Below are 22,884 nucleotides of genomic sequence, written 5' to 3'. Positions count from 1 at the left end.
CTGGACATCCATACTTCAGAGAAACAAACCCTCTGCCCCATATTTGGTCAGGCAAATTCTGCTCCTTAAACCACATGTTATATTGGAAACTCAGTGAGGGGAATTTTATATTTTCCTGCTCTTGTCATGGATTTTTCTACAGGAGAGCCCAATCCAGTCCCTTGTAACAGATGAAGACAAACACCTTAACTCCCATTCAAGTCAATAGGAATTACTGGATGCTCAGCACTTTTTAAATTCAGGCAACTTATTTGTGTGTCTAAATATGGGCTTAATAGCCTATCTTTAGGCACCTAGGTGTGAAAAATATTAGCCTTGTTTACCCATTTATGCAAGCGTGATTATTTTTAATTTATTCAGCTTGCATAGTGAAAGAGACTATTCAGCTTCTACTCAGTGTCACTTTCTGGTTTTCATGCATTAGCAGAAAGCTGTTGTAAGTTTCTGTTTCCAACCTTATAAGGAACCATTTTAAATCCCCCAAACGGTTTCTATCAATTATAGTCATGAAAACACTCCCATTTATATTTGATTTTGTAAATTCCCTTAAACACTCATCAGAATAAGAATTGAGGCCTGTAACTACTCCAGTGTTCTTTTTTATTTCAGCAAGCCTAACAGTGCACTGCCATCCCTCCTGTATTGATCATGTACATTATGTAAAAATGACTAAGCGCTGATCATCTGAATAGCTAGGCTATAGCCAAATTTGTTCTGAACTAGTCAAATTCAGCTCTTGAGGTATTGGTCTCCATCCTCCACTTTTCTTGGGGATGAGGAAGTACCAGGAATAAAATCCTCTCTCTACAAAGTTTGGTGGAATCGGTTCAATGTCCCCTAGGGTTAGAAGGGATTGTACCTCCTGTCTTAGGAGACCTTTGTGAGAAGAATCACTGAAAAGGGACAGGGAGGAAGAGTGAACATCTTAAAGTATAACTAATCACTTGCAGATATATATGATCATGCTTTGTGTTAAGACTGTTGCTCCTTTAGTAAATATGAGTGCAGGTTATCCTAAAAACACCACACACTCTTCATGCTCCATTAAGCAAGCAGCTAGACAAATGAACACAGCCTTACACTAAAGTAAGACTGCTATCATTACCTGTACTGTCTCCAGGAGTTGACAAAAGGTACTATTAAGATAAAACAAACACTGCTGAATGCAGTGGTGGATTTAGAGTTAGTGGGTCCCTGTGCGCAGCTTCATTTTTGAACCCCCCCTTTCCCCCCCCCCGGGACCCAGCCAAGAAAAAGAACATTCTCTCTTATCTCCCCACTGTTTTTCATTCTTTTGTTCTTCATCCACCTCCTATATTATAAGTAATAGGAAGTTAATGAAAATAAAGTGAGGTACCTTGATTGTTTTTGTAGTCTAACGTTTTTCCCCCACAGACCACTTGAAAATTGCGGAGGGTTTCGGCGGACCAATTAATGATCTTTCCAAATGTTGTCTGTGCTGTTAGCTAACTATTGTAAAGTGCTTTGGATAAGAATGCTTTATAAAAAAAACCTTAATAACCTTTCCTCAGTCCACCTGAATGGAGGTCTTGGACCACAGTTTGAGAACTTCTGGTCTAGATGAAAGTGTGTAATTGCATTACGCTAACATGAAAAATGTGTAAAAATAAAAAGTATAGATGGTGCATGAATGGAAAAATAAAAGTTAACTTCCGCTGAAGACACGTATTCAATTTGAAAAAAAAATTATTCAGATAATTTTGTAAAGGAAAAGTATAGAAAAATGTGAAGTCATTGTAAGTAATATTTTGTAAAGAGGCACTTTCAATTGTCAATATTGCCGAACTTGTCAAATGTTCCTGACTCTTCGTATGTCACAAATAATTTTTAACTTGTTTCAGAACAGGATAAGAATGTTCACCAGAAATATTTGTGAGGGGGATTGTTAAAAATATTTTCAGAATGGTTTCCACATTTGGAAAGGTTGCCTGCAAACCATCATGTACAAGTCTATACAAATTAACTGGTAATCTTGAAGCACAGATCTCATCATTTTCGATCAAGTGAAACCTTTCATTAATTTTATCTTCAAAAAGATTTGTGTCTATGTCCTCTCAGTAGAATTCACTTAATTTCTTACTGTAGTGACTTTTAGCATTTTCATCCATACTTCTGTCAAAAAACATGCAAAATAAATCAAAAGTTTTCTTTAGAGATTCACCTCTACTCTGCAATTGTACTATTATTGTGTCACAAATAATATGGACAGTCTCAACAATGATCATCTCTTTCACTTTTAAATTGATTTCATTGTCTCTAGTCTCATGGAAAATTAACTTCCTGCTTTTTTATGCTTCTCATCAGATATATTTTCTGTTAATGTTAGTGCCTCTGCTTCCACGACAAAACTTTTAACTGAGGCTAAAAATTGTGCAGCATTCAATAAATGTGTATCAACCTTTTGCAGTGATTTGCTGATGATATTAATTCTTTGAAGTAAACAGTTCCACAAAACAGTAAAAACAGCAATATCGTACTTTTCAAACTTTTCTGCTAAGGATTTTGCTTCAGTTTTCACACTCAGTTTTTTAGAATTTAATGTGACTATGTCTAATAAGGTTTTCTTTATATCATAGCAGCTCATTTTCAAAGCCAAAACAGCATCTGCACAAGCAGACCACCTGATGTCACAAATTCTTTTGACTGTCAAATGTTTTTAATTTGCCTGCTCCAAGAGTGATTGTAACATACTCCACAAATGCATGTAAACCGAAAAAAAGGCATACACGTTTTGAACCAAGTAAAAAAAACATTTAGCTCCCTCACAAAATTCAGCTGCAGCATTGCAGATTAAATTTAAGGAATGGCTGGAACATGGTATGAGTAAAGCAGAGGGGCTTGCATTGTTCAGTCTTGCCTGTAGACCTGAATATTTTCCTGCCATATTTGCGGCATTATCAAAACTCTGCCCATGACAATTTTTGTTGTTCAAACCTAAATTTGCAATGATTTACAAAACAGTATCTCTAGATATTCAAAAGTGTGGGATTTTAGCAAGACAAAACAAAGAAATCGCTCTATAACTTCAGCATTGCTGGTCACATATCTTAAAATTAATGTTAATTGGTCTACATGACTCACATATGGTGTTGAATCGACGATTATGGAATAGTACTTGGCATCCTTTACTTCATCAGTGGATTGGTTTCTGAGCCGCTTTGCCATTATAGTGATGAATTCATCATAGGTTTGGTACATTAAAAAGTTGGTCTTCCGTGAGCCACAATACTGATGACTTTTCAAATGTTCTTTGAGAAAATCGTCAAATTCACTAAGATATTCAAGGCAGGTTAAAAAATTACCTTTTTGATTTGACAATGACGACTCATCATATCCTCTTAGAGGTAGTCCCAAAGAAGACAGCAGTTTGACTGTGGCAACAACATGTCTCAGCACTTTCCTCCAATAAGAACACTCCTTTTCAAACTGAGCCAACAACACAGAATCAATTCTTCCAGATAATTTACACCTTTGAACGAACTTACACATAGCATTAATATAAGGTCTGGAAGTTTCATGATCAGCAATATGTCATGCAACATTTCTCCAATTAGAGTGCCCACTGACTAATGTTTGTTTTCCTTTACTATGGTCAGGGAATAATTTGCAAACATAACAGTAGACTGCCATAATGGTTTCTGAAAAAAATCAACCAAATTCTCATTTCTGTCATCCAATTTTTCTTCATCCTCAGAAAATCACACTCATGAAGACCTCTAAATTGCTTTCGTCCTGCAACCTCATACTCTTCTCAAATTTTCCATATTCCCTATATTTTTCGGTTTATTGACTAAGAAATATTCTATCATATCCAATGAAACAGATTTTTGCCATAATACAATGTCTTCAGGGTAGGTTTATTCTCTTTCTTCGACAATATTTTGCAATTCGTTGTCACTTCGGAGTCCACTTGTTCAACTTTTGCAGTCGTTGTGATATCCCCACAACTCGGCAAGTGACCAGATAATTCAGATGTTTCCTCGCCCATACTTTTTGATGGATGTCCACTATTCAATACTTCAAGCTTTTTAAAATAAGATGACAAACTGCCTTTTTGCTTAGCTTCGTCTTCTTGCCTCATCTTCATTTTTTTGTGTTTTTGACTGCCAGACTCAAGTATCGCTTCGTTATTGCTAAAAAACTGATCTTGATTTTACGCAGATTAAAAATGTCTGAAAGAGCAGGGGCAAAGCCACAGGTGGGCCTGGGTGGGCCGTGGACCATCCAATTAGATTTAACCCAGTTAATCCCGTGTTTTTAGCAGGCTCTGTAAAAATGGGAATTTGAACCATTACATACTAGTGACAAATCACGGGCTGTTGCGAAGTGCGGGGGAGGGTGCTTTTGTTCAACTGGATAACTAGTCAAGCAGACAGACTGATTGGCAAATGATGATTTCTCTTAGCTGCTGTTATGGTATTGCCAAGACAGTGAAAAAATGGTGAAGCAACATTCTTTGCTAGACCACTTCAAAAAAACACGTTTATAGGACAGTTTGCAGAATACGTTCGCAGAATGCAGAAAGCCTGGACCGCTTCACGACTTGCAACCCTTATTAAATTCAGTCATTTGTCATATTTGGGCTGCATTTTGGGGTCCCCTGTCGTTGGGGGCCCCGTACCACTGTACGGTTTGTTTCACATAAATCCACCACTGGCTAAATGGAAATAAAGCAAGACAAATAGCAATGGAGAATCACTTAACGGAGAAAGGTTGTGTTGCATTTGCAAGGTTACAGGGTGCAATCAACAATGGAAAAACACATTCCCTGGAATATTTCAGCTTACTAGCAGTCATATTCATTTATTATGCCATTTGCAGAATAAAGAAAATAACTCAGTAAAACTGCTTTCTGTAATTGTCACCAGTTATCCTTTAAAAATGCTATTCTCCAAAAATAATTTTACAATATTTTATCTGAGAATTAGAAAAAGGCCCTATTTTCTATGATGAATGGAAGTCACAGAATAATCTTTTGAGGCTTGGAGTACTGTACAATCACATTACATTCACTCAGCTCAAGAAATGTCATCTTTACATCAACTGGTACAAAAAAATTGTTTCCTGCCTCAGGCAGTTGTGATAAGGGAGTTAGGTAGGTAGGCCATCAGCAGGTAGGCCATACGACATCTTGGCATGCATCATAGCATATAAAGTATCTGCTATTCACTATTTTGTAACTAATGTTCTCACAGCTGTTGTATGACTAAGGGTGGCTGGGAGGGAAAAAGAGAGCAAAATGTGTCACTAGTAAGGTATAATATTTTGTCTAACCTGCATTTACCTTTCACTTAACAGTTCTGCTGCAGTAATCAAAATTAGTGTATTTAGAAACAATGGGTGAGATTTTGTGCTGAGTCTCTTGGAGGTACAGCACACAACTCGCAGCATTGGGGAAGGGAGGGCAAATGTAGCTTCAAGTCACATTAGCACACTTCCAAATCTGAACTACTCAAGAGGCTGAAACAGCCCCCCACATTATTTAGGCAGGCTGGGGATTATTCTACATTACTGCAGCCCATCCTGCGCTCCCTAGAATGGACCCCACTTTGGGACTTGTGAGGGGACTTATTTTGGTCAGCCTACACCTGGCCAATGCAGTATCTCCACCAAGGGAATCCACCACCAGCAAGCTGTGGGGCTGTGTGTGCAGCAGCAAACAGAAGCCATAATGGGAGGGAAATCTCATTCACTATGTATATAAGAAGTTTGTGCATGAAAACCCACTTTGATAGAAGGCAAGTTCTTTTTAACCCAGCTGAAGAGGAATGACTCTGCATGTCTAAAAAAGCAAGACCAAAATTTGAAAATCTGGGTGCCTAGAGTTAGGCTCCCATACTTAGGCACCTAAATAAGAGGTGCTTTATTAACAAAATGGCTGAAGTCTGCAGGCTTATGCTCTTATCAATATAGGCTCTGATACTTCAGGTGGTTACACATGGATCCTGTGTCTGAGCAGAGCCCCTCTGACCTTGAATAGGGCTTCAGATAGCAGGAGTCTGCTAATGCAGAACAACTTGTAGGATAGGTGACCTAAAGTATAGCAGACAACTTTGACAATATACCTTAAAAAAAGTCTAGTTATTTAACTAATAATGGAGCTGGTTACTGGGGTTTGTGCTGATACTATGTTTAATTTTTCCATGATATTTCTGGTTCTCACATTCTGAATATGTTGGAAAGGATAAGAGATAGTATTACAATTTTTGGGTTCTCTTGACTTTCTATTTGCTTTCCGACTTGCTCCATCAAGATATATTTTCTCTTGGTAGATGCTCCTGCACAGTAAATCTATCATTAATAATAGGCTGTAGATAAGGAAAGACTCATGTTAAAATACAGTGCCATCCAAAAAATGTTTAAGTATGCCATAAAACCTGGTTGTCATGTTGCAAAACTTATGGCTTGCAACCCACAGACCAAGACGACGACATTCTTGGGCTGATTCTGACATATTTGCTCAATTTGCTTAATGGTTTGAGGTTTTATAGGTTATCAGTGATTGACAGGGATGTTAGAAGCTGCTCTCATGTATCATAAGAGCTGGTACATTCCAAATATTTTTATGGACACCACTGAAGACTCATTATAAATGTCTGAAACAAATGAACAGATGTCTAGAGATTTTCAGCTTTAATGGAACTTTTAAAAATAAACCTTATTGTTTTCTCACCCTGACTCTTACTAAGCAGCTTGCACCTTTTAATGATAAAGTCACATTTTAGAATTATTTAAATATTTTACTTGACATTTGACTCATAGAAGCATCAGTAGTGATTCCACAGTTAAAGGCTGTATTGAGATTTTCACTTAAAGCAGCAATCAAATCCATGGTTCATATTTTAATTATTTAATTTAGTTTACAATTTGGCATGACTTCAGAGGCTAATTAAATTTTCTATGTAATTTTTTTTAGTGAGATATTTACTAACTTTTACAGAGAAAACATTTTTTAAATGTTCACTTTCTGAAATTCTACCTTGTTTCACAAAGTTCTTCAGGGTCTTCTAATTGTCAGCTACAAACTCCAACCATTGCACACATACGTGTTATAATACCTTGTGCTGCTTACAGTGGAAGGGAGGTAGCTGAGGTCGAGGCTAAGAAGGGGAACTAATGAATGAGACAAAGATGGGTGCTGAATATATTAGTGCTTATTTCCTACTTGTTTATGGCTTGCATTGGTAGGGTAGATAATCTAGCAACCTTAGTTCAAAGTTAATGAAGATTTTTGTGTGGAGATATACATTTTAGGTCTCTTACACTGGAAGGAAGTTTCTCTCACTCAAGCAGTCTGAATGAACTTTGATAGAAGGTAGGTTCTTTTTAACCCAGCTGAAGAGGAGTGACTTTCTCTGCATGTCTAAAAAAGGAAGGCCAAAATTTGAAAATCGGGGTGCCTAGAGTTAGACTCCCATATTTAGGGACCTAAATAACAGAGGCTTGATTTTCAAAAGTACAGTTTCTATTGATTTCAGAAGGATTTATGGGTGCTCTACACCTCTAAAAATCAGGCCACTTTAATTTAGGTGCCTAAATATGGATTTAGGAGACTAAGTTTAGGCCCGCAGGTTTGCAAATAATGGCCAAAATCTTACTGCTCTAATAACCCTGCAATATTTGTGTGTAAATTCTTTTCTATCTTGGATCCTCAGTCTAAGGAAGGCTTTCTCCACGAAGGGACTTGTGACATATGCTTATATCCATGATTAGCAGGACTTCCTAGTTCTTCAAAGAATAAAATCATTAAGGCTATATTTAAAGACATCTTGACTAATGTGGATACGACAATACTTTTATCTAGATAGTCCATGTTTCTGTGAGAGAACAATAGTTCAGGGAATACCAACTGAATAAAGATTTTCAGCCAAAAAACTTAGTTTATTTGAACTGTGGCCAATGGGAGCTGCGTGGGTGGTGCCTGCAGGCAGAGGCAGTGCGCAGAGCTACCTAGCTGTGCCTCTGCCTTGGAGCAGCAGGGACAGGTCGTCGCTTGTGAGAGCCGCCTGAGGTGAGGTGCCCTGGATTTGGCATCCCAAAACCCCTCCTGAGCTCCAACCCCTTTCCACACTCAAACTCCCTCCCAGAGCCCATGCCCCGCACCCCCTCCTGCGCCACAGCCCCCAGCACCGCACCCCCTCCCGCACTCTGAACCCCTCGTGGCTGTTCTTCCATTTGGGAGCAGCAGGGACATGTCGCTGCGTCCAGGGAGCCACACAGAGCCAGGTAGGGAGCCTGCCAGCCCTGCATCAACCAGTCTATGAACTGGACTTCCTATGAAGATTAGAAATGCTGATTTATAGAGCTTTCCGGTTGGTACAGGGCCAAATAATACAGCTTTTACTGTATGAAGCAAACCAGCAGGTCATAAGTATGGCACAGTGTCCACAGCTATCATAGCACACAATCATCTTTTTATCTGTCAAACAAGAAGGGAAGACATTGCATTCATTCTGGACATGAATAGCTCCTCCACGGATACTTCCCACTTGAAAGTAAGAAGGAGGAATGTGAACTTGTGCAAATTCCACTCACATTGGTTAAAGTAGCATCTGATGAGTCAAATCTGCTGTGATGTTCTTCGATCCCTTGATATGCTAGGCATTCACACATTAGAAAATGAACTCCACCTAAGACAGTCAACTAAGGAATACCACTGAACATGACTAAACCTCATTGCTTTTGGCAGCTGCAGAGGTCCTCTTAGGCATGGTCTATGCTAGGAAAAAACATGGTAACTAACACTAGATAAGACAAGGCAGTTGCAATTTTAACATGAGGTTAAGCTAAATGCTAGGCTCCCTCATAGTCTTTATCTTGACCTGCTAACAAATCTGAAAGCTAAAAACTGTCTTAATTTCACTAGGATTTTACCTAGTGTTTGTTCCATATGTTGGATACAATGAGGTAAGATTACACCTTTTTTTCCTAATCAGAAAACACCCTCTAAGTGTTCAGCAGGGACCTGGTAGCCTTGCTGACAGGAAGGAGCTGGTAACTTCTCTGTTTCTCGTCAAGAGGCCCTCACTTCTTCTGGTGAGCACTGAGTAGTACCTTGAATTTCAGGAGATACTTCCTTTTGGACACAAAACAGTTTCACAGTTCATGGAGTGTGCTAAAATGAGTAAATTTTCTGATGTGCTGTTAGATCTTTTAACTTTGGCAACCCTTCTGGGGATGGGCTCTGCCACTGTTGAAAACCGCACCTGCACGATGCAGAAGGGAAATCCTCCTATGAATTCAATTTATCCATTTTAATATTAATGTACTCTTTTACTCTGGTAAAAGGGAGGACTGAAACATCCTGGTTACTTCTTGAGGAGATGCAACAATTCTGTTGGTTAATACAGTGCAAGGATCTTAGCGCTCTGCTTAAGACTGGCAGATCTGAACTGCCTCCTAGTAACAGAGAGAAGGAACAACTCACTGTAGACATAAGAAAGTAGGAGAAATATGCGTTTTGGGGGGGAAGGAGGAGACATGGAGTTGAGATACAACACGATGACATATTGCGGAATAAAAGGCTATTTTGTCATGAGTTTGGGATAGTCATATTAATCGCAAACACTAAAGCTGAAAGTGAGCTTTTCACATCATCCCAAGCAAGTCCTGATAAAACCATTATATCATACTTCATATACTCTGTATACGTCACAAGTTATAGAAAAGCTGTTTTAGGAAAGTTTTAGAGCGTTTCTAAAAAGTAGATTTTTTTTTATCCCTCTCCCTATAAAATCAGATGCCTTACTTACTGTAAGTCCAACTTGTGCAGGGCTCAGAGAGTCTTAGAAACTTTCCAAAAAGACCTAAAATATTTTTGCATACCTAAACATATCATGATCTGAGAGATATGATATCTGAGGCCCATCCACGTTTAGAAGTGGGTGCTGTTACCATTGAAAAGCTAGGAATCTCCTCTTTCCAATGAATAAAGCTCCCATTTCTAGACCCGCAGTTCCTTGAGATATGAGATTTTTAGAACTGTGACATTTATATGTACAGAAAAGCTACCACTAGTGCAGGACTGAATCTTGCCCATCTTGGGACTTGGATAGAAATAGGGTTGGGTTTTTTTAGGGGGAGAGGTGTGCGGGAGAGAGTCCACATTTGGGAGAACCTGTTTTTCTGACAGATTAATTTTTTTTTAAATGGTAGCCTTTTGAAGATGCTCAGGTGTCTGCAATGTTAAACTAGTGCAATGTTAGTCCCAGGGAGATGAAGAGTGAGAGAGGGCTGGGGTAATGGTCAAAGATGCATGACAAATAAACTAATATGATTGCAGGAATGTACTTGTAGAACTTCAACTACATGTATTTAGTAAAACCTGTAAAACCTGATGACAGTAACCGCTAACTAATATCACATTAAGGCCTATAGTGTAGTTTCAGTAGAAAACAAAGATTGAAACAGACATAGTAAAGTCTATATCAGGGGTCGGCAACCTTTCAGAAGTGCTGTGCCGAGTCTTCATTTAGTCACTCTAATTTAGGGTTTTGCGTGCCAGTAATACATTTTAACATTTTTAGACTGTCTCTTTCTATAAGTCTATAATATATAACTAAACTATTGTTGTATGTAAAGTAAATAAGGTTTTTAAAATGTTTAAGAAGCTTCACTTAAATGCAGAGCCCCCTGGACCGGTGGTCAGGACCTGGGCAGTGTGAGTGCCACTGAAAATTAGCTCACGTGCCGTCTTCGGCACACGTGCCATAGGTTGCCTACCCCTGGTCTATATGGTACTAAGGAATGCAACCTATCAATACAATTCGAACATGTTGCATTACAACACAGTATATTGCTGAAGTCTGTTAGAACCAGTTTGAAATGTTCACTCCTTGTTGATAAAGAAATGACTTGACAGCATGGGCTTCCAATATGTAGTATAATGCCACAGGAGGGTTTAGCTTTCAATCTTTTCCCAGAAATGACACGCTTCACCGAAACAGGATGAATACCAGCATGATGGCATCGCTAAGTCCAGCACAAATTTCACTCTCAGAAATATGAGTACTGGGAGAAGAGGGTGGGTGAGAGACACATGCCACATACTCTTTCAAAACCCATTAACAGCACACAGCATATACAAAACACACTGAAAAAATTCCTAGGATTAGAACAACATTAATGCAGAAAAAAAGTTTTGAGTTGATAAGACAACCCAACAACCCAAATGCAGTATTTAATTTCTTTAAAGCAATTGAGTACTTAACTACAAAGCTAGCAGCACAATTGTCTGCCCACAACCAGAAAATTCCTTCAAAAGAAAATGCAAATGACATTTCTCTGACTTTCCCTGTGGTTAACTGTTAAAGAGAAGGTGATTTTGTTTGTTGAGGGATCTGTTGTGTTGCTATAAACCTATGAAACCCAGAAACATCACTGTGTTGCTACACCATATTCTTTGGAATTTGTATTCTTGATGAAAATTTAAACAAACAAGATTTTGCACTATGATTTTGATTTAGTGCTAAATATGGAACCTATAACCTACTAAATATTTAGTATTCCAAAGCACATATGAACAGGTCTAAAAACTTGGAACCTTCCCTCAGCCATTATGATAAATACTGCATGGGTAGAAGTACCATTCTCTATTCCAGACCAGCAATACAAAGGAGATTTTTACACAAATCAATAATACAGACTGTAGCCAGACTTTTAAAAATGTAAATGCCTCTTTAAAACAAAGTCCATTCTAACAGATGGTTCCATTACAACAGCAACACAGCACCCGGTGATAAGCTATGGAAAGGCAAGGCAACCCTTGAGGGAGGCACAAGAGTTCTTCACATAGCAAGAGGATTAAATATTAATCTTTGCAGTAGTTTAAAAATATATATTCGTAGTAGGGTTATATACTTAAAACAGCTATATTGTTGTTTTGGTTTCTATTGGTTTGTGGGGGGCTAGAGAGGAAGAAAGATTTCATTATATTTTTCAGAACTATTAAAAATTAAGTAGATCATTACTTAATACATAAGAGCACAGAGCGAAATCATCTGGCCCAGCTAATTTGTGCTTTTGTGTACAACTGCTGGGGGGCGGGCGCAGGTGGTTTTAAATCAATGCTTTGCTCCCCACAAACCCAAACTGCTGGATACTGGTCTGGTCTACAACTTAAAATAGAGCAGCCTCGTGTTCATTCTAATTGCTTGCGCTGAGGTGGATGCAGTGATATCCTGACCATGCCCCCTTCTGTCTTGTCATACCCACTATGTCAGAGGTAGGATGATGTGGTATATGACCTGTCTATGCCCCTGAAGAATACCCTTACACCAGGGGAATCAACTAACTGGATATGCGGATCTATATGGCCACTTTACACTGGCAGACTAGTGCAAAGCAGCTGCAGCAGGGCCATGAATCTGGCCCATAATGTAGAAACTTATGGTACTTCCAAGCCTTTGTAGATTTTTTTTTTAAATAAGATTTTGTTACACTTCTCAGGATGATGGGATGAAAGAACAATAACAAAAATTCCCTTTGAACTATTCCTTTCTAAATTCTGATTTTTGCTATTTAAAAAACAATATATTCCAAAGTGTTCACCAACACTCTAAAGCAACAGTTATATTTATAAAGTAACATTTTAGATTTTTTTTAAAAGGTTTCCACCATGCCATCCTTACCTATGCAGCTTATCCTCCAGCATCTCCATGAACTTCACAGCATCTTCCTTCACGTTTGTCTCTGCAAAATAAAAGTCAAAGTTAGGGAGTGCTGTGGCTATTTAATTTTAACTTGTCTACTCTTATTATTTACTAAGGAATCAAGATGAAGAGGTAAAATATAGAGATTTATTAGTGAAAAATGTCCCTTGATTTTTTATTTAATTTTTTTTACATCCCATCCCTTACACACTACATTACATATACATTACATTACAGTTTGAAGGTGAATTCTACTAGTTTTTTCATATTAAAATTAGGATCTGAATGTTTATCCCTACGTTAAAGTCTAAAGCACATATTAAATTAATGTGTTTAAATTTATTATTATTATTGCTAAATTTTGCCCTCAGCTGTGTAATGCAGATGGTGGGGAGAGAAGAAAGAGGCACAGGTAGATTCTTCTCATCCCACAAAAAGGACGGACTAGATCCTCCCATTACCACAGGAGAAGGCTGCCAGATGGACCTAGCTACTGTAACAGTCGATGCTTGAGATCCCTTTAAAACTTAATGAAACATATGGGACTAAACTGAAGCTGTCCCAAGCTACCAAACAATTTTAATGGAACTTAAATGTTCTTGGGATTGTTCCCAATCCACGCAATGTTCTAAGCTCTTGTATACACTGGGACCTAGACATTACCAAATATGTGTGAGGATATATACATGTCCACTATCTCCTAGTGACTTCCCATCTGAAGAGTTTGCTGCATGTCATTTATTCCACATGAAGGAAGGAATATTTTTAGCCTTCATTTCAATGAATGTTATGCAAATTTCTAATGCACTGCACTAAAAATATCCTTTTTTGAATATTCATATGCCCCAAACTGGACAAGATGCGAAAGAGATATAAATCCTTTCTTGAAGGACAGAAGCATCCAATGGATCAACATTTCCATACTGTGGCAAAGATAGTTCTTCATTTTTGTCTCTAAGCAAAGTTACTGTCTCTAAGTCAGATGGGAATATTTAACTTCTTAAACTGATAATGTAAACGATATCAACTCTTGATAGACCATTCCTCCAAATACACTACAGGGTTGTACAGTTTGTTGCTTCTGTAGGCCAAGCTCATTGCACATGCCAGGGGCGGCTCTATGTTTTTTGCCACCCCAAGCATGGCAGTCAGGCAGCCTTCGGCGGCACGCCTGTGGGACGTTTCGCTGGTCCCGCAGATTCGGCAGCATTTCTGTGGGTGATCTGCTGGTCCCACGCCTTCAGCACCTGCCGCCGAAGCCGCGAGACCGGCAAACCTCAAACAGGCATGCCGCCAAAGGCAGCCTGACTGCCGCCCTCACAGCAACTGGCAGGGCGCCCCCCGTGGCTTGCTGCCCCAGGCACGCACTTGCTGCGCTGGTGCCTGGGGCCGCCCCTGCTCCTTGCATCCCTTCATCTACCCAACAATTCATAATCTGTTAAATTATTTATTTTCTTTCTGTCTCAGAGAGAAGTCACACGGGGGATGGAGGAGGCAACATTTTAAGGTCCATTGGAAGGATGGACAGAGATGAAAGGGGGTGGGTATTGTTAGGCTGGAAGGTGTTAACAGCTGCCATCAACAAGTTCTGTAATTGATAGACAATTACAGACTTATGTAAAGATGCTGGGTGTGACAACCAGATACCAGGAGCTGTGTCATCCTCCCACCCAATTTTTTCGTTTCGGTTTTCCAATCTCCCCCAAAATCAGTTGAGTTCTGCCCACTGATACCTAGAAGATTCCCTGAATTTTGGGAATTGATCAGATGTGGTGTTCAAAAATTATCGGGTTACAACCAAAGAGGCAGACAAGCAGAGAAATTCCATAAAGCTGAGTGAAAGGCCTCACTTTGCTCAGCCAATCAGATATGATTGTTTCCACAGATGATACTCTTGCAAAGCCTCACATTGCTCTCCGTGGCATTGTCAATTCAAATTCACCTTCAAGAGGTGCTATACAACACAACATTCTATGATCCAGAAGGACCAAAAAAGGCTATATGTTAAAAACTGCATCTATTTATATTTACAGTTCTGCATCTCTGTAAGCGAAGTGCTAATGAAAGTTATACAAATAGATTATATAAAGGATTGCAATGGTGATGGAGGCCAATGCAGTTTCTCTCCCTCATAACAAAGAGAATTTTATATCAAAACTTATTATATTAGGCAACACTGTACTATACTACAAAGCTTGTAAAAAGCATCTAGTTTTTTAAATACTATTAATTCCTATTTTTCCTGAAAGGTCTATCTGCGAAGCCCAAGAGACCTTGTAAGACTGTAAGCCTTCCTTTAATCACATACCACTGTTTTAAGCTAAAAGAAAACCTAATTTTTCAAACTATTTTTATCTGTCAGTTACAAATGTTTTGACTTATGGTTTGATATGTACTTTAAGAAAGAATAGCTTTAATGTGTATAGCTGCAATGCTCTTTGTTCAGTTGCCACTGCCATCATACCCTTAAACATGAGATAGTACAACTTCTTCCCAATATAAATGTCAATAGATATTAATTTTTGGAGAGGAATGAGAAAGGGTGGAGAATCTGTTTCACACTTACTTTGTTTCTAACTGATATAGCGACTTCCTCTCTTACATGAAAGATAAACCCTACTTCCAATTTCTCCTGCTGTGCTTGTCATATTCTAATTGGACATGATCTGATACAGTAATTCTCGCTTTCACAGTTCAGTCCTGCCCCTACCTGTTATTTTACAATGCCCTTGAAGCACACAGCTTGGTAAATCAGCATTATTCAATGACAAAAAGTAACACACAAGAGAACACCGCTAGTCCAAAGTAGGCCAGTTAAATGCTAACACTCTTTTGAAAATATCCTCACATCACTACACCATGTACACCTCTGCCAAATGTTTTAACTAAATTAAGAATAACACAAACTTTCTGTGGCTCTCTCCTCTCACAGCAGACTAATGTTGCCTCTTTGCTTTCTTATGCATGTAATTGAAAGGGTTGTGACCAGAAGGGCTTTTTTTCTAAAAAAAAACTACTTAAAAATTCTATTTGTGTTACTTTCCTGATAATGAATTTCAAGAAGCATCAGGACAAGTACATGAATATTTCAGACCGTTGGACCATCCATTGGAAATACAGGACAAGCTGCAGATTTCTAGATTTTGTTTTAATTTAATAAAAACCAGTCTTCACCATTTAGTGCAAGAAAACTCAAGCCAAAAGCTATGCATGAGTCTCTTAAATGTAGCTCAGAAAGTGCTTGATGATGCCAGAGAAAATAATTTATGAGACTGTGTACTGCATGAACATGTAAAAAGGTTTATTTTTAAATTAAAGCAAACAGGGCCTATTTTTCCACCAGTGCTCTGGGGATTGATGTACTTCGCTGTTATTGCCAATTAAGGGGACAAATATTGTAAATCTTCATAGAAGAATAGACCCCAGTGTATTTGCTGAGACCAGAGATAGGATTTTCCCATAGAAGCTTAATCTGGAGAAAAATGATTCAGCATTTTTGTTCTGTCATTACTATATCACATTTTCTTCTTCCTCCTGGGGCCTGACAGCTTGAGTCCAGTCTTACAAACAATCGAGGTCAGGCACAGCTGATTCTCAATGGTATACCACCATTCTCCTTTCTAACCACCATACAATGTCTGCCAGTAAAATAATGGAAACATTCATTTTGGCACAGTTAGGAATAATCCATATTCTAAATCTAGGATTGAAGTAGTACTGGGGTTTGCAGGTAAGAACAGAATGTGAAGAGCCTTGCCTGCACTATGGGTATGGCTACACTTGCGAGTTGCAGCGCTGGTGGAGGCTTTCCAGCGCTGCAATTAGTAAGTGGCCACACCTGCAGGGCACTTCCAGCGCTGCAACTCCCTGACTACAGCGCTGGCCGTACACCTCACTCAGCATGGGGAATAAGGATTGCAGCGCTGGTCATCAAGTGTGGCCACACACCAGCGCTGTTATTGGCCTCCAGGGTATAAGGATGTATCCCAGAATGCTTTAAACTAAATTACTCCCTTTGTTTTGTTATGCAGCCTCTCTTTGTTTTGTTGTGAACCTCCGGAGCTCCGTTGCTACCGGAGCTGCTCTACTGGAGCTGCTTATCTAAACAAACACAGCTCCTGTTTGCTGTGATCAATCTGTGAACAATCAAATGAGATAATGAGGCAGGCAGGGAGTGAGTGTTTGCTTGACAGAAACGGGGCAGAGGGGAGAGAGGGAATCCGTTGGCTGCAGGCTGTTTGCAGTTAAGAGTTAAGGGTAAGGGACCGGGAACATGTTCTGATTTTTCAAGTCAGGAAGCTAACACACAGTGTTGGCTCCAAAAATCCACTCTCTCTCTCTCGCCCGCTCCCTGTCACACTACACCCCACCCCACCCCCCTCTTTTGAAAAGCACGTTGCTGCCACTTGAACGCTGGGATAGATGCCCATAATGCATCACTCCCAACAGCGCTGCAAATGCTGCAAATGTGGCCACATACCAGCGCTGGTAGCTGTGAGTGTGGCCACACACCAGCGCTGGCCCTGCACAGCTGGACGACCAGCGCTGCCACTACCAGCGCTGCAGATTTGTAAGTGTAGCCATACCCTATGTGATGCAAGCCCATACAATTAGTCTCTCCCTTTCATAAGCATTACATTCCTTCCCAAGGGTTTTTTGGGCCAACTCAAGCAAAACTCCCACTGACTTTACTGAGAATTTTGTTTGGCAAAGGTCTGAGGGTAAAATTCAGTTCTCAGTTATCCTGGGGTAAGTAAATGCATTTATTTCAATGGACCTACCCGGATGAAACAGATAACAGAATTAGAGTACGTGTTAAGTAAGCATAGCAGGATTTGGCTTTTAAAATGTAAAAAGGATTTTTTTAAAAACAAAGAAGCACATGATTAGTTGAAAGTATTTGATCTTTTCTATTACAGTGGAAGGTCTGCTGAATGAAATGTGTGAAGTCATATTCTGAAAACTGTGGCAAAGCTTTAGTGTATTTGAAGGTTAACTTGAAAAGGCAGTCAAACTTCAAGAGACTACATTTCAACTCCTCAGAACGTATGTCAAGCTGATTTGTCAAGCCACAATAACAGTAGCAAGACTTTGGATTGCAAAGCAGCAAGCAATTTTGCACCCCATTGACATAGGAGGGAAAATCCAAAAGAACATGCTCTGTGGGAAGAAGCACTGAGTCTAACCAGTGCATTTGTGTGGGAAACATTAGTAGGAGAACCCCCTCTGGAAAAGGCAAGAATTAAGAAAGGAAAATGGTGAATTACACAGAAGAGAAAATATTCCAGAAAGGCTGTCTTTCTTTCTGGGCTTAAGGTTATTTTCCAGTAATAATAATAAGAGTTAAAAAGAAAACAAACAGATGTTTGGAAGGGCTTTAAATCCTTAGGTTTCAAGGTATAAGTCAATCTTACTTGATGGGATTTAAAAAGAAACTTCAGTTTGGGACAGATTATTTCAAAATTGCATATTGCAGGTTTTCTTCCTCTGAAGCATCTGGCACTGGCCACTGCCTTAGATGGACCACCACTTTGAGCCAGTATGGCAATTCCTGATGTTTGGAAATTATAGTTAAGGGATCTAGGCTGAGAAATCTCCACTACCATATAATCTTTCCTGTACTCTCAACCATTTTACACCTCACAACCAACCTTAACTTTCCCCTCTAAAAACTGTGCAAAAATATGTTAAAAAATTGAAATAAATTACTAGGAAATGAATGGATTTTCTGGAAGTGGTTAACTAGCTCATTCCCCCATTACATTTATAGAGACTCCTGGTTGTCTCGTTCCTCCCTAAATCCACAGGAAACTTCTTCAGGAAAGTGGGATTTTTTTACTTTGCTCTAGCTCACCTGTCCACTCAGCAGCAGGACCAGGAAATACCTCTATGGTTCTGGGTTTACCATGGCTATTAGCCTTTACCATATTCTGAATTTGTCACATATCAGAATGCACCATGGTAATAGAGATTTCACTGAGTGCCTTCTCCAACATCTCAGACATGAAGCTCTAATAAAGTGGAAGCTGCAGAACTGGAGAAGCATTACCTGCCTTCGTTGCTGCTGAACGGAAGGTGGGCAGGGAAGAGGAGCACAAGCAGCTCACCCTCCTTAAGATGTTTCTTATGGATTTAGGTTGGATATAGCAAACCTACCAACACTCCCTATATAAGAGATCAAGACACCCCTGAACATACAGGAAGGCAGAATGTGAAATCTAACCTCTGAACACAGTGTGTGTCGGGAGGGAAGTACCCACATGGGGTCCTCTCAGAAGATACCTAAGGGAGCTAGTGCCTGGTTAGTTGGAGGGAGGGGTATGGGTTCCTTTGGGTTAAAAAGGGGTAAAAAGTATTCTCTAAGCATTTGGTGGCAAGTAAGTCTCTTGCTCTCTCTCTCCAGGCTCTCTATCTGGCAGCAAGCTGGCCCAAGACTTCAAGTTTTGGTGAAGCTTGATGAGTTTTGAGTTTCCATTGAAACCTACAACCAGGCAAGTTTGCCTAGTTTTGATGTGAAAAGTTTGCACAGACCTCTACACTACAAAACGCTGATTCACCCCAGAGCAGGTCTAGCCTGTCCACTGAGTGAGAGACGGGTCCTCTGGGGAAAAAATAATATGCAATCATGTGATTCAAGACTGTCATAATGCATACAAATAAGGAGGCCAAGTTAAGGTTCCAAAGGAAGCCTTAATTCTTGTATTTCCTAACTTTTGAGTGCTTGACCTTGCAACCTTAACATTCTTTTACTATAGTTACTCGTGTGTAATTTCCCAAAAAATTCTATTATATGGTATCCGATTGACACCCACATGGATCATCAGCATGGTTGGAACCTTTTGATCCATGACACAGACCTCTGCCATTTGAGCTAATGGAATAACTGGTAGCAGTAGCAGGTTATTATTCTCTTTGTGGCCCAGCACTAGAGAGGGATGGGACATACACTTTGCCAGTGGTTTTCACAGATATTTGCTGACAGCAGAGGAATTGTGAGACTCAGGAATCGTGGGTTCCACTGAAGGCTCTGGAAGGGTGTGTGCGTTAGTGGGCACAGACCCTTCTGCCCATTCCCCCCAAGCTTGACCCCTTCTGTCCCATCCCCACCAACTTGTTCTTGTCCTGGTCATGACTCTTCCCCACTGGTGGCTCGTCATCCCCATCAGTCCCATTCTCCTAACCTAGCTAGTCTCACTCTCCATTCCTCAGGTCTCTCATGCCAGCCCCAGTCTCCTCACCCAGCTAGTCTCAATTCTTCCTTCGCCAAGTTCCTTATCTGATTTGCCTCCCCTACCCATTCATCCTGCCCCACTTGTTCTCAGTCCCAGTCTCCTTTCCCAGCCAGTACCAGTCTCCCTCTTCCAGCCCCCCCGCACCTACTGGCTCCTAGTCCCAGCACCATTTCCCTCCCCAGCTCCCAGTTCTAGTCTGCTTAGGTAATAGGTAATAATTGGAGATATACCAATCTCCTAGAACTGGAAGGGACCTCGAAAGGTCATCGAGTCCAGCCCCCTGCCTTCACTAGCAGAACCAATTTTTGCCCCAGATCCCTAAGTGGCCCCCTCAAGGATTGAACTCACAACCCTGGGTTTAGCAGGCCAATGCTCAAACCACTGAGCTATCCCTCCCCCCCTTACCCAATCTAGTCTTCCCCTGCTATCCCAATGCCCAGTCCCAGTTTCCCTCCCCACCACCACCCCCCAGCCTCCAATTCCAGTCTTTCCACCCCTCAGGCTCCTTGTCCCAGTGTACTACTCTTCCTGCCCCCATGGGTAAGTTCTTGTCCCCTCTGCATTTGAATCAGGAAGTTTCCTTCTCCATGGTGCCTGGGCCCAGCAAGGGTGTCATAAGCAGCACAGGAGGGATAGTCTTGCTGCTCTTAATTCAGATATCCAGCCTAGATCCAGCACGGCCCACAATAGCCCAGAGTTACAATTGGAGTGACAATCCCACTCAGCCCCAAGCTGAAGCATGCCCATTGTGGATTGAATCTCTAGGACATTTTGCTGCTAAAATATAAGCATCTCTACTGAGCATGTGAGAACAACGATTTTTCAAAGGCTTATAACTTGGCCACATTTTGCTGGATTTTCATTGGGATGTCAAAAAGCATATCCCTAATACAAAGGTCTCCCTCAGCTAAATTTCAAGTCCCTGATCCAAAGCATGGCATTTCTAGAGCTTTAAAAAAAGAGCCTCCATAACTATTTAACATGGTAAAACAATGTATTTTCCCCCCAAGCCTTATTCTCACAAATGGCTGAACCATTTTGGCTGAATTTTTCCAAAACAATTCAGACCAAGGCAGACATTTGGCATGAAAATTTTCAGCCCAAATGGTTACATTTTGGCAAAGTTCTGAGCAACCGAAACCAGGGTCTTACAATGGGGTGTGTTGGGCAATCTAAATAATAGGTGGTGTTCTCAGGCCCGCCACCTACCATAACCAAGATCATGTTCTGTTCAGAATATGGCATAAAAGGTTTAGGAGTGGGAAGTAGGGATATAAAACATTCTACATAAAAAGAGACACTTGAAACAGATGTTCCCAGAAATTGCCTGCTGAACCTACTGCACTGTACATGGTACTTTTCATCTAAAGAGACAAGTGACCTTTCAAGGTCAGTGATGATTAAATCGCTCAAATTGAAGGGAATTACCATAGCTCCATATGGATTTTAAGCTTCGTTTAGAGTTTTATAAATCTAGCAAACTAAACATATGGCAGCTTCTCACATAGCATTTGAGGGGCAGGGGAATTACCCTCGACATCATTTTAGTAAATAATATATCTTTAAAAACCAAATAGGTCAATGTTGTTAAAGTTAAGTTTCATTATTGACTATGTATTAACATAAATTTAGGACTTCTAAACTAAGCCATTATAAACATTATTAACATTCCAATAGTAACTAAAGGCTCCAAACAAAACTGGGGCTCCACTACGTGAGGCATTGAACAAACACATAAGAAGAGACAGTTGCTGTCCTGAAAAGCAGATGATTTTAATAGACATCACACACAGAGAGAGGGTTAAAAGAACACTGAAAGATGAAGTGACTTGCCCAGAGTCACACAGCAGATCAGGTCAGATCTCGTAACTCCCAGTCCCAGTGCCCTATCGACTAGGCAAGCTGTCTCTCTGATAATCATATGTAGGGTAGGTGGACTTGTTGAGCATAGGTTATTGTATGTTTGTTTGTTTATATTTTAACACCACTCAGCAATTAGAGCTGTTCCATTTGGGGCCCACCACCAGGACCCAGATCTGAAATGTGCCCTCTCAGCAGTCTATTGGAGTGCCTTTGGAGAAATGTAAATTCAACTCCAAATCTGGATCAAAACTATGGGACTCTGGTCCATCTCTGTTAGAAATACAAAGCAACTGTCCTCTGGAAAAGTTATCTTTATTATAAAACTTTTTAAAACTGATATCAGTAGAATTAAGGAGTTAAAGTATCTCATGAAACCCAGGCCCTTTCTATACATTGTTTAGCTTCAATATCCTGACATATTAGAGCCCCATACTGTATTGCTCTAGGAACACATGCCAAAAAAAGATCTGAACAGATTTCCTAGGGCAGGGTTTTTCAAACTTTCTCATGGGATAAACACATCTTAACAGAGTGATTGTCTCATGACCACCCATCCCGTTTGTGATCATGTGAGCCACCTCCCCTCCCAATTTCCCAATCCATTTTGCTGTCTTATAACTTCTCTGCAGCAACTACAGCCCTTGGTTACACACAATATTAGAAGAACATTTATACATATGAAGCAGCAAAGAATCCTGTGGCACCTTATAGACTAACAGACGTTTTAGACTAAACGTCTGTTAGTCTATAAGGTGCCACAGGATTCTTTGCTGCTTCTACAGAACCAGACTAACATGGCTACCCCTCTGATAATTTATACATATAGCTGTCTTTAAGTGGTTTGCCCTTCTTGAAAACCTTAATCATGGTCTCCTTTTGTTTTCCATTTCATTTTATCCTCCCACTCGTGGCTGTTCTGTTCCTTTCTCTCCCCTTGCTCAATCTGCATAAGCTTCTCTGCCATTTGGTCCCCCTTGTCTTCTCTTCCCTGTTACCTGGTTTTCCTTGCAGCCCTCTGATCTTCTTCACCTGTTCTGCTGAAAACCTCATCCCTGTTACCTTGGACATTTCTCTCCCACTAGTAGTTAGCAGCTCCCATCCTACCTGTGACCCCCATT

General features: G+C 40.1%; 1 protein-coding gene across 1 annotated transcript in view; it reads right to left on the bottom strand.

The window, feature by feature from the left end:
• The window catches only part of DISC1 (DISC1 scaffold protein), a 356,636-nt gene that overhangs the window by 64,598 nt on the left and 269,154 nt on the right, over window positions 1-22,884 (bottom strand). Inside the window, 1 exon segment of the mRNA XM_045011010.1 lies at window positions 12,651-12,711. Coding sequence (XP_044866945.1) covers window positions 12,651-12,711 — 61 coding nt within the window.

The sequence above is a fragment of the Mauremys mutica genome, chromosome 3 (assembly GCF_020497125.1).
Source record: "Mauremys mutica isolate MM-2020 ecotype Southern chromosome 3, ASM2049712v1, whole genome shotgun sequence".
Lineage (NCBI taxonomy): Eukaryota > Metazoa > Chordata > Testudines > Geoemydidae > Mauremys > Mauremys mutica.
This window is presented reverse-complemented; position numbering and strand designations above follow the sequence as displayed.